Source organism: Symsagittifera roscoffensis, chromosome 5 (assembly GCF_963678635.1).
Source record: "Symsagittifera roscoffensis chromosome 5, txSymRosc1.1, whole genome shotgun sequence".
NCBI lineage: Eukaryota > Metazoa > Xenacoelomorpha > Acoela > Convolutidae > Symsagittifera > Symsagittifera roscoffensis.
The window spans coordinates 37,281,790-37,294,090 of NC_087066.1; the positions used below are offsets into that span (position 1 = coordinate 37,281,790).

The window sequence follows — 12,301 nt, forward strand, 5'->3', positions numbered from 1 at the left end:
GTTCTTTTAAAAGTATGCAGTAATGAATCAATTAAACTCAAAATTTGTGCACTTCAGTTATTTTTGCCACAATTAAAACAAATTTTGCACGACCATCGTTGCGACTAATGTTTCGCGCGAGTTATGTTGCAATTTTGCGCGACTCGTGTTGCGTCTCTGCGCGACCCATAATGCGACTTTGCACGACCCAATTTTAGCTGTGTTGCCACTTTGCGCGACTCATGTTGCGACTTAGCGCGGCTCAAGCCTCTTGCGGGAGTGTAGAATTTCGGTCGCAGAAAGTCAATTTCGGCGACTAATTTTGGTCGCAACACGAGTCGCAGACCCCGGTTCATCTTTTTGCATGCATACTTGCACTATGCCGTGATGTGATACTATGTTATCAAATGTTGAGCAAGGAATCGCAAAGGATGCTTTTGATCAGAAATTCAACAAAACCAATTTTCCTTTGAAAATATTTTATGTTCGATGCGTTTAGCAACTTTGTTCTTGTTGTTGTTGTTGTTGTTGTTGTGGCTTTCCAGTAGAGTACTGGTGGGAATTTCTTCCACAGAGTTTATAATATTGTCCAGTTATTTTTGCACGTTGTGCAGTCGCAGCATATCTGCCAAGTGCAGAGGTTGAGGGTACTGTATTTTTCACTGTAGAATTTCCACATAAGAGTTGTGATGCGCTGTTTGAGTCCCTGTTCTATCCTTAAATTGACTAAATGATCAACTCTATTTGCAACTCTGGTTGTACGAAAAACGAATTCTCCCCTGCGTTTTTCTGTTCGAGTTTTGGGTAATTTGAAGGGCTCTTATCGTCGGTCAAGGATATTGTTAGCTGTGGGAAGTGGGATGCTGTGGTGTTCGTAGTCAGTGCGGAAATTTGAAAGCAAAAGTAAGTCATTGGTCTGTAGGAACATTGGCAGAGGTAAAATGTTGAGCATTCTAAGTTGATCAGTGTATTTTTGGCAGCGTTTTCCACATATCCACTTTACTACATTCTTTTGAAAAAATTCAAGTTTTTGTAGGTTTTTTCTCAGAAAGTTCGCACAGTGACATCCGTAGGTTAGGACTGGTAGTAATATCGATTTGTAGAGACCTAGTTTTACAAAGGTGTTGAACTTATATGCTACATTTCGTCTTAGACTGAATAGTAATTTGTTTGCTTTCTTTAATCGTTCGGTTAGATGAGTGCTCCAACTAAGATCTCCTAACATGCGAATACCCAGATCTTTTGTAGATTTTGGCTGAGGTACACGATTTCCGTTCAAAAATAAATTTATATCAGCACCTCTAAAGTTTATTTGAGCGCATTTTTCGAATGCCAGTTCCATGTTGTTTTGTCTAACCCAATCTTCAATATTGCTTAAGTCAAGTTGTATTTCATCTTCTTTGCGTCCAACAGATAGAATTTTTAGATCGTCAGCAAGTATTGAGGGGTCACTCAAGCGTAGGACTTCAAGGAGATCATTTATAAAATCACAGAACAGGAGTGGGCCCAGGAGTGAACCTTGGGGTACCCCGCTGGTTATTTCGAGGACGGTGGATGTGTAGAAATAGACCCGAACAAATTGCCTTCGGTTTCTGAGATAGTCGTAGATGATTTCGAGTAGGCATCCACCTACACCAATATCACTCAACTTTTGGAGTAATAACTTGTGGGGGGACTTTATCGAAGGCCTTGGAGAAATCAGCATAAAAAGCAATGATCTCATCATGGGGATTTTCATCCAGGGCTTTGTAGTTTCGATTTAGGAATTGGAGCATTTTGCTCATAATGGAGCGTTTCTTCACAAAACCGTGTTGGTTTATGGAAAGATGGTCTTTAAAGTGCTCGTGGAGTGGAGAGTACATGCATTTTTCAAAGATTTTGCTGTCAATGTTTAGAAGGGAGGATTGGGCGATAGTTTTCAACATCTTTTGGGTCGTTCTTTTTGTGAATGGGTGTTACAGCCGCTGTTTTCCAACTCGTTGGCATTTTGCGTATGCGTTTAATATTCTTGAAAAGCTTATTGAGTATATTACTCATTTGTTTGCCGCATCGTTGGTAAAACCCGGGAGGTAGACCATTTGGTCCACGAGTTTTTTTGTAGTGTCCATATTTGCCAGAATATTACTTATTATTTTGTTTGAAACGCTGAAGTTTGTTAGGGTTGGTGATTTGCACTTTATGTCAAGGAAGTTGTAGTTCTCTTTGGCTGAAAACACTGAGTGAAAAAATGTGTTAAACATTTCTACCTTTTCTTCTTGAATTGATGTCATTTTGTCTTTGAACTTGATCGTTTTCGGGATGTTCGAAGCTCTATTGATATTCTTAAGGTGCTTGTAAATTTGACCACAATTTCTTGAACCAAAAATTTTTTCTTGGTATGAGATTCGATCATGTTCACATAATTCAGTGATTTGGCTTTCTAGTTTGAGGACCTTATTTTTTTGGTAGCTAGTTGGTCGTTTTTCGAGCATCCTCTTTTGCGTGTTGAGCATTTTCATCTGATGTGATGTACTCGGTGTAATCGAAGGTGGTAGCGATTGACGATATTTGGTTCTTTTTGGGATGTGAGTGTCTATCAAGTCGGTTAAGTAGTCTTGAAGTTCATTGTACATATTGTCAACATTGGTGTAGCATTGGGGATTGATGGGCCGATCTTTCATGGCACCAACAATCCGGTCATAATCTCCTGACCCAAAACTGTTGAAGTTTGTCATTGCTGGGGGAGGATCGAAATGTTCAAGTTCTATTGCTGTTCTGATTGCATTATGGTCAGAGTAGTCATAGATCTTATCAAAATTTTCATCGTGTTCAGAGTATACTTGACAGTTTCGGTACAGAAAAACGTCCAACGTGTTTGTGCCGCAGGTCGAAAAGTTAATGCTCTGTTGAAGAAGCCTATCTTCTAACATTTCTAGGGTTTCTTGTTCATCGTTTTCTTGACTGTTGAAGATGTCCCAGTTTGTAGATGGAAAGTTAATGTCTCCACATATGACTGCTTTACTCTTTTTAGAGATGGCTTCGAGAATTTTGTTGAAACATTGGTAGTCATATCTGTATTGACTGGCTCTAGAGGGTTGTAAAAGGAGCATATATAGATGGTTTCGTTTGCTAGGGTTATGTCACATAGGACACAGCATTCGACGTCGAGTTTTATTTTTTAGGAATTTAGTGAGTTCTTAATGGCAATCAGGGCACCTCCGTGAGTGTTAGACGACTGATGTGCTCTATCTGCTCGGTAAATGTTGTATTCAGCAAGTAGTAGTTCAGAGTTTGAGATATTTTTGTTTAACCAGGTCTCAGAGATACAAATAACGCTGTACAAACCAATTTTTATGGCATTTGCCATTTTGAATCTTCTTTCATAGTTAACTAAACTGCGTGTATCAAATTGTAAAATGTGGAGATGATCCAGTAAAACGTTGGATGTTGCATTTTCTTGTTCTGGCTGGGAATTCTGGTTTAATTGAACTTTTGCTCCATCATGGAAAAGCTCAAGGTTTCTTATTTTCAGTTTTTCACGTGGTACGCCTTCTTCAAGCATTTCTCTACGTCGTTTCAGGCAGAGGTTTTCTTTGATAGAATCTTCTTTAGATAGGGCACGTGACAGAAATATATTCATTTCTTTCATTTTGTCTCTTTTTTCAGTACTTTTTGAAATCACTAGATTGACTGCTGCTGGATTTTCAAGCGTAACTAGAAGTGTTCTAGGCTTTTTCCTTTCTTTGTTGAATGTTCCAAGTCTTTTAAACTGGACTATTTTCGGTTTAACTCCTATGGTTCCCAAAATTTCCTCTTGTTTTTTGTGAGTTTGGACAAGATTCACGTCGCGTTGTTTATTAGGATCTTCATGGATCCCTTGAACTCTTACATTGTGTTCGATGCTGTGAGTGGTTGTGTTGTTATTGTTTTTGGAGTTTTGAGGACTATTCACGTTTTTGTAGCTTTCAACTTTCTTCACGACCTTTGCGTAACTCCCGTCTACTTTGTCGTGTGTTTTCCTCATTGCTTCGTTTTTTCTCTTTTCGACAATTTGAGCAATTTGCGTTTCGAGTGTCTCAGCATTGCAACACATGTTTTTGTTTATTTTTTCTTCCAGGTTGTTGACAGTCCTGTTCCGAATGAAGTTGTCACGTTCGTTGTTTTCAATGCAGACGTTACATAGTAACATTGCGTTGCAACCAAGCTCCTTTATTCCGTTGATGGCTACGTTTGATAATCTTGTGCATGTTGGTTCTAGATGCATGTGACAACCAAACGCTACACAGTTGTAACTTTTTTTGGCTTTCGGTAAGGACCTTTTGCAACTTCGGCATGTGCGACTCATCGTTGAAGAGTTAACAGAGGGGGACTTTACAGAGGGATCTGTGATTCCCGAGAAGAGACGCCTGCGGTACGATGCGTTCAGAGAAATATGCAAACCTGTGGATCCCGAAAAGGGGGCGCTTGCGGTTTGATATTTCTAGAACGTTAGATGGGGTCAGAGAAATATACAAACCTGTGGATCCCGAAAAGGGGACGCCTGCGGTTTGATATTTCTAGAAAGGACAGAGGGAAGTACAGCTCACAAACCTGCAGCTTACACTCAGTAAGGGCAGTGGCAGTGTCGGAAGGTGCACTCGTACTGGGTGAGATGACCTTCGTCGTTGAAAGCGTCAGAGTATTTCTTGTACAGTATCTTGTTCTTTATGATGCTTTTGATGCTCTTGAGACTTTCTGGGCTTAAGTGAATTTCGTCACTGCCTAGATGGTAAAACTGTAAATCTTCTCACACACGCCTCTATACTTCCAATTTCCCTTCTTTTTCTGTATTTCGCAATTCACTCTCGCCGATCGGAATCGATATTCACTGCGGTGAGGGATTTCGATGACAAAAATCTGCTTTGCTAGTCTGCTTAGCACCTCGGCTAATTCTGCGAGTTCGTTTGCAATATCTTCTTCAGGGACCGTGGAGGGCTCTCTTCCGTCAAAAGCGTCGTTTCCCCCAATGAGCAAAACAATGGTATTGTATTTGTCCTTCGGAGGTAGGAAGCCTCTGACCACAGCGATATGGGCTCCAGGTAATGACAAGATATTTGTGTTTGGGAATTCCAAATGTCGCGCCTGCGAATCTGCTATCAGAAGGTTCTTTGACGAAGATGTTTTGAAAATATGATATCTCCTGGTTGACATTTAGAGCGAGGCAACCATTGCTACCTCGAGAAATTCAAATTTATCTATTTGATATCTATTTAATATCTATTTAAAATCTTTTGATGCATATGGCAAAGTTTTTCAACCTGATTTTTAAAGAGCATGGTAATGTAATTATGATGTCGAATTTCAGTTCAAGATTTTCTCCTGATTGACTTAGTTCGAGCCTCCATAATCAAATAGGACAGCAGATTTTTCAATTGTGATGAAACCAGCCGAACTATAAGCCAGCCGATACTTGCGTCACTAAGTATAAAAACCAGTCAAAAGTTACTCATGCCTTTGAAAAGCGTTACATAATTTTTACGCAAATCTTGTGCAACAGTACCGCAATTTTGGCTGGTGTATCTAGTAGCTCTCCAGACATACTATGTGACTTTACGGGCTCCATGAAAGGGTTCGCTGTTAGCTTGAAGACATGAACTTTTTTGAATCCTTGTTTTCAACAGTCGCAAAAAAAGCATTTTTTTGCGTTAAATAGGTGACAAACTGAACTTTTTCGGGGTTATTTTCAATTTGTTGCTTGGCTAAAAAATATATTTATATTTTGAAACTTGGAGTCAAACTAGGCTCTGGTTATGCACTGATTAAAGTAAGTAACTTGAAAGCTATAAAAAGACTCATCCCGTATACCAAACGGTGAAAAAGCGCGGAAGTGGAAAAAGTTTCAGGCTTAATGAAATTGAACGGCAAATTTTTCATTATTTGGTTAAAAAATATTCGACAAAATTGCTTTGATGAAAAAGCAGCGACTCTAACTGAGCGTTATTTCACTCCATTCTGCTGGTAGTAATTTTTGTTTATTTAACAAACATACTTTTTATTAATAATTTACAAAGATGCATCCTTTTCTATTGCCTGTATAATATCAACATTTGAGGAAACTATTTAAAAATTTTCGTGTAGTTATTTTTTTCATTACCTACCATTCAGCGGCGGTAGAAGCAATAAACTATTTTCGTTTGAGGAGAATTTAACTTTGCCTCTGTGCTAATTGTTTGCAACGTTGAGTATAATTGAAATATATAGTGTGCTAATGAACACACAAGCTATACGTGCTAGTAACTTAGTAACCCACTCATTTTCAGGTACGCTAAACTTTCTATTCAATAATCAATCCATCGCAGATTTCCAGTTTGCATGCGTCGTTCGGGCGTCGAAAGTAACTAATGAAGATCCCCCTCTCAGGGTCTTTTTACTTATTCCGCCCAAAATTGAAATTCTTAAACATGAAAACAAAAAACCAAATGCTTAAATCTGATTGGTTGAAATTAAATACGACCGTAGCGCGTAGTTAGAGCAACTCGCGCTCAGTTAGAAAATGATGAGCTTAAGTTTTTTTTGGGAGGAATAAGTAAAAAGATTCCACCCCCCCCCCCCCCCCCCCCCTCCTCACTAATAAAAAATGATAACACAGCCCATTTAAAGGTAAAGAGCAGTTAAACAAACACTACGCTGACCTCTGAATAATGGGGGTTCACGCCTGGCCAAATTTTGATGGTAGCTGGGTGAGCGCCCACTGTTTGCATTTTTATTCTTTTTGTGTTTTCCTTTAAACGACTCAAACCCTCATTTCTCGAAACATGAAAACAGAAATGAAAATAATTGAACACCTGATAGGCTGAATAATCACCTGAAAACAGTGCGGGTTATTTTAGTTAAAAAGCTGAGTGAATTTACCCATTTTTGACATTTGTTGATAGTTTCGTTTCTATAAAAAAACCACATCAAGTAATCAACACTTTGTCTGCTCTTTTGAAACTTATAGAATACAAATTTTGTAACTGGACCAAAAAATTAAAGTTAGACCAACAAAAAATTGCAATCCGAAACTAGACAACTTCACTGCGTGTTTCAGACCAATAACTTCACTATCGTTCCTGCAAGCAAAAAATCGGATGTGAATAAAATTTCTAGCCCTTGAAAGGTCAATTAAATGGCGTCGCAAACAACCAACAACAGTAACGAAAGCGACAGCAAAAATAGCAACAACAAAACACACAGCGTCAATCATTCCACGAATGAGACAAGCAACGGCAAAGTGAACATCACTACCATTGACATTCCTGAAATGAAAGTGCACGTTATGGAGTCCAAATTCGGGTCCAAAAATAGTTCCAAGAGAGACTCGAAGAACAGTTCCAAGAGAAGCAGTCCGGGGAACTCCCCCTTCCCCTCGCCCTTATCTGGGTCTAGATTCACCTCATTCATACCCATTATCAACCCAGCCCAAACAGGTATGTGTTTTGTGAGACATGATTTGACACGTTTTGACAGATCTACTTAACAATCTCCCCCCTTTCAAGCTAGGGCGCATTGTTAAGTAGATTAAATTAGTCGAGCTTCAACCAATTAGAATGCAGCAAAAATTGAATGTTTAATAGAAAGCTCTAGTGTTAATTTTTGTTTTATTTAGAGGGGTGGACATTCTTCAGTAGATACCATAGGAATTGGATCCCGTTCAACAACCGTTTGAGCCCACCTTCCCTACTCTTTTACTAAAAAAATTGTACATTCCTCTCTATCTAAATATGGTTATAAATATAATTGTTCAAAATGCTGATATTGCCTCTGTTCAAAGTTTCGCAATGAGTTGCGCGCTCAGAGTTTCGCAATGAGTTTTTTTTTCAAAAACTTTTTAAAGGTGTTCTGTCTTAAAATAGTGGGTGATTTTTTCCAGAAAAATGTCGACTTTCGCAAAATTATGGGGATTTGGGTGATACATTTTTTTTCTACTTTTTTTATCGATACTTGAAATGATTGACTTTCGCAAGAAACAGATCATGTGTAATTCTACGCATTCAGTGGAAATAAACTGCTCAAAAAACTTGACAATCACTGAATACCATTTCCTAACAATGAGTCGTTTTCCCATAACTAATCGTTTTTCAATTGGTCGCAGACGGCGCTGAGCACGGCATTGGCTGGCTGTTTTTGCCACAGGTAATCTAACATAACTCCTTAAGCAGAAATTCAATTAGGTCAATCTAAAAAAAACATTACGAGGCCAAACTGTGCAATTTGTGAATTATAAGCGAGTTCCACAACACGGGCGCTCCCTTTGTTCTTCTTTTTGCTTTTTTTATCGTTCCGACAAAATTTTAGCATGTTAAAAGACTTGTCTCTGGATTCCAGTGACTTACACACACCAAATTGTGAGCCTATCCAGTGCACAGTTTGATGTTGTAATTAAACGACCGACATTTTAAAAATCAGAAGGCGTCCCTCCATCCTAGATCCGCCCCTAGCTCCGCACATGAGCCGAATGGCAAAGCGTTCAAAAGATCGAGAATTTTTTTCAAAATCTCACCAGGAACTGATCAGATTTTGACGAAAACTGGTTGACGAAAACAAAAAAAAGTTCCATAAAACATTTCATAAACACTGTTACGATTTAGTTCATACCATTTAAAAACTGCTAAATAAATGCAATCAGCTGGTCCTTAGGCCATACTAAGGCTGACACTTGCATAATTGCTTGATTCTTCAACAACTAGGCTGAAATTGTTTTCTACAAAATGTCTACGGTCTTATAGCAATTTTTTGAAACTAGTTAATTTCAGAGATTACTTTACCTTTTATTTTCATTTTAACTAATAGCTGTTTCTAGTGGTTAAATGAAAACTAAAAAATGTAAACACCGAAAACAATTGTTTGTTTATAAAATTTGATTAAAAAAACTAGAAAATCTGTAGAGAACCATTCCAACCTAGTTTTTAAAGAACCAATCCTTCATAAAATGTCAGCCTTATTTTGGCATATTTTTTACTTGATTGTGCTTAATTAACTTTTTAAATGCTATGAATTAAACCATAATAAAATATTTCGAGGTGTTTAGGCGCAAAAACTTCTTTTTCTACCATCAATTTTTACCAAAGTTTGTTTAATTTTTTTGCTTCATTAAGCCAAGCATAAAATTAAACTTTAGCAAGTTTTTTAGATCTGCTAAAAGATTGGTTTATAATGATAAAATTTCAGAAACAGTTTTTTTGAGTTCTCTAAAATTTTTTGAAGGGAGAGTGGATTTTCCGAAAAACTTTGGAATTATTGTCTGATACTGGCTTGTTTGATCAAATTAAATTTACCATAGCTAAAACCAAAACGAGCTTTCTGAAAATCAGATTCAGATGAGCAGAGTTAAATATATTTTTTGCTAAAATACCTAAATAAAAATAGGAACAAATGCAAAATTGACTACGTCTGAATACGAGTTAGTTTGAACGACTTTTAAAATAACATTACACTTGATCCAAATGGCGAGGAACAACATAACGCAACGGTAAAATTACTCTCCACTCTTGGAAACAACAATTACGTAAATTGAGGTTGAAATTGTGTTTTAAATGAACATCGCAAAACATACCGCGCAAGCCTAATAAGAAAGCTTATTGGGCAAACGTATCGGTCAAGCATAATATCTTCAAAAAAACTTGTGTAAGTTCACTGGGGGGTCTTGATAATATCTGCTATTGAGCGTACAAAGATTTAATTGCTTATTTTAAAAAAAACCAATGAGAAATTGTCAATGAGTTTCTTTCAGCAGCAAAAAGTTTATTGAAATCAAACTACAGCGTCTGCAAATCTATCAAAAGTCCTTGTTTTTGCTCATTGTGATATCTCCTAAAGCTCTATCTGACAACTAAACAATGATAAAATTGAAACAAGACTGCTCGTATCAGGGTGAAGCCCTGAATGTTCCGTCTGCCTTATAAGGTCTATGGAGTAAAAATAACATGAAAAAACTAAATGCAAACAAATAAAATTTTTTACAAAAAATAAAAATTTGAGATTTTTGAGAAAAAATTAAAAGTTGAGATCTCCCCACACGCCATATAAAGTACAAAATGATAGACTTCGCTCCTTAAGCCAGCTTTCTCGGTACTTAGACATTTTTATGAAAACTTTTTTTATTTGTTTTCGGATCACAACTGAAAAGGGTTTAATATGATATACATTTGATCCATTCCGGTGATCAATTGTTGTACCTGATTTTGCGTGGAAATTAAAAATAAGAAAAAACTAAAACACACCCGAACACAAAGTTGCTCCCCATTTTTAATGATCGTAAAAAAGTATAAAGTATAATCAATTTTTGGCTGCAGGAGCGCGAGGTGAGTTGACGAGCAACGAGATCTGTCTGTTTGTGCGCTTCCTCAAGATCGGGCACATAGACACTAAGAACCAGCGTTTCGTGGCCCATATCGAGATAGTGGCCAGATGGAAGCCAGTCTACTCTACTCTTTTCTCCGAGTTCGTGGTCGAAAACAGAGACAAAGTCATCATTCCAGAGGTCAGTCAATTTCAGTTTAGCGTCAAGATTGTTTTAAAAAGTTTAAGAAAGTTCAGTTAAGACAAGGTCAACGCAAAAACAGAGACATATCCAGAAGGATTTTACTACTTTTCTTATCGAGATGTCTAAATAGACATTCTTTTTTGCGAATTTTGGCAAAATTTTGCGAAGACTAAGTCCTAAACGATGGAAAAATCTTCGTCTTTGAGCTTAGAAAGGTAGTTTGACTCCCGAGCACTCCGCAAAGCCATGCAAAGTATCTTGAATTGAGAGGACATTCAAAACTTTGCTGATTTTCGACAACGATAATTACCAAAATGAGAATCATGCTCTTATTTCTCGCCTATGGTTCTAATTTTATTGCCGGCGGATCTTTTTATTCCTACTTTTCGTCAATAATGGGAAACCAATTTTGTCGACAATTTTTTTTTACAAAATATGTCCCCTCGAGTAAAGTTTCGATCCACCGTTGATCAATAACTTTAAAAAATATTCGTTTTGTTATACGCAGAGCGAGGACAACGTGGAGCAAGTGAGACGCATACTGCCCAAGATAAACGTAAACAACTTAGAAGCAATCATAAGCGACAGGGTACACTACAAACTGAAACCCTACCCCTGTCCCAACACAGGAGCGAGTACCCGCCCAATCCACATGCGCTCGATTGATGTCGCCTATGTTGAGATGTTCCGCACTCTCAAGGGAGTCTTCTTCGAGTACCTGGAACTGGAGGACTTCCCTTTCGATGTCCAGGCAAGATCTGCAGATCTCATCCTGTTCCACACAAAACATCTGCAAAATACTCATTCCAGAATGTTGCTAGATGTTTTTTATTTGATGTAGGATATCTGTGTGCGTTTTACCTTGGACCCCTCCTGTGCTCACTATTTCAAGCTGAAGGTGGCTCCGCCTGGCACTCCGGCGGGACTGCTGGATACTCACACTATCTTCCAGGACGCACAGGAGTGGGACCTCAGTCTCATGGCTGTCGTGAGTTACAAGTCCCAGCAAACCAACCGAAGTATAAATCGGATTTTTTGAGCGAACCAAAAATGAGCAGACTAAATTAGCAGTCGAAAATTACTTGTTTAAAAGCGCGATTCTCGTATCTGTGACGACATAACTGTTTAACAATTATTATGTAACTGGCTCATTATTTTCAGCTGGTTTATTATATGGGAGCCTATACTTTGGCTGGTATTTACAAGTGTGATTGATCCAAATATGTGAACTGATCACCTGACTCCAAAACCGAATTTTCCAACTGAGAGTCGTTGCGATTTAGAACGGGGAGAACAACGTGGATGCGTTAGGTGCTCGGGCAGCCTCCGACCCTCCCAGTCCCGACCATGAGCTGGTAGTTCGCACAAATGTCAGACGCAAGAGTGCATACCATCTCTACAACTGCTTCCTTGTCATGGTTAGCTGCTTTTATAAACAACATTTTCCAATCATATTAATTTTTTCACGCTCAAAAAAACATTTTTCATTCTACAAAACTAATGTTTGCGCGATTCGGTTGAAAAGTTTCTCAATTCTAACAATTTCATTTCCGTTATTAACCCCTACTGTAAAATTGTCAAGGAGCCGATATGGCTACATAAAAATTGTCCAGATCCAAACCCTAGCGAATTATATAAGAATTATGAATCAGCTGATAATGCTACTGGTGGAAAAAGGTACCATTTACAAAAACAATCCTGAAAAATGATTTATTCAAAGTGGTCACTTTATTACATTGAGTAACAGATTTAAGGGGAAAATAGAGTTTTTGGTAGAACTCGGAAAAATAGTTTGGTCGATCTAAAAATTAGGTCGACGAAATTTCTAATTTTTTAAAA

At 37.9% G+C, this 12,301-nt stretch overlaps 1 protein-coding gene across 1 annotated transcript; it reads left to right on the top strand.

Annotated features, from left to right (window-relative positions):
- Positions 1–6,109: 6,109 nt before the first annotated feature.
- LOC134846718 (uncharacterized) lies at positions 6,110–12,253 on the top strand. The gene is made up of 7 exons (XM_063864102.1): positions 6,110–6,257; positions 7,028–7,406; positions 10,272–10,459; positions 10,971–11,213; positions 11,304–11,450; positions 11,746–11,880; positions 12,239–12,253. Exons 2-7 carry the CDS (start codon positions 7,106–7,108, stop codon positions 12,251–12,253), a joined length of 1,029 nt encoding a protein of 342 aa, XP_063720172.1. The 5' UTR covers positions 6,110–6,257; positions 7,028–7,105.
- The last annotated feature ends 48 nt before the right edge of the window (positions 12,254–12,301 follow it).

What these genes read in the sequence shown, in the direction of transcription:
- LOC134846718 (XM_063864102.1), top strand. Translation starts at nt 7,106, where the DNA reads ATGGCGTCGCAAACAACCAACAACAGTAACGAAAGCGACAGCAAAAAT. An exon ending in ACAAAGTCATCATTCCAGAG is followed by an intron (nt 10,460 to 10,970) that starts GTCAGTCAATTT and finishes TGTTATACGCAG; the next exon opens with AGCGAGGACAACGTGGAGCA. An exon ending in ACCTCAGTCTCATGGCTGTC is followed by an intron (nt 11,451 to 11,745) that starts GTGAGTTACAAG and finishes GTTGCGATTTAG; the next exon opens with AACGGGGAGAACAACGTGGA.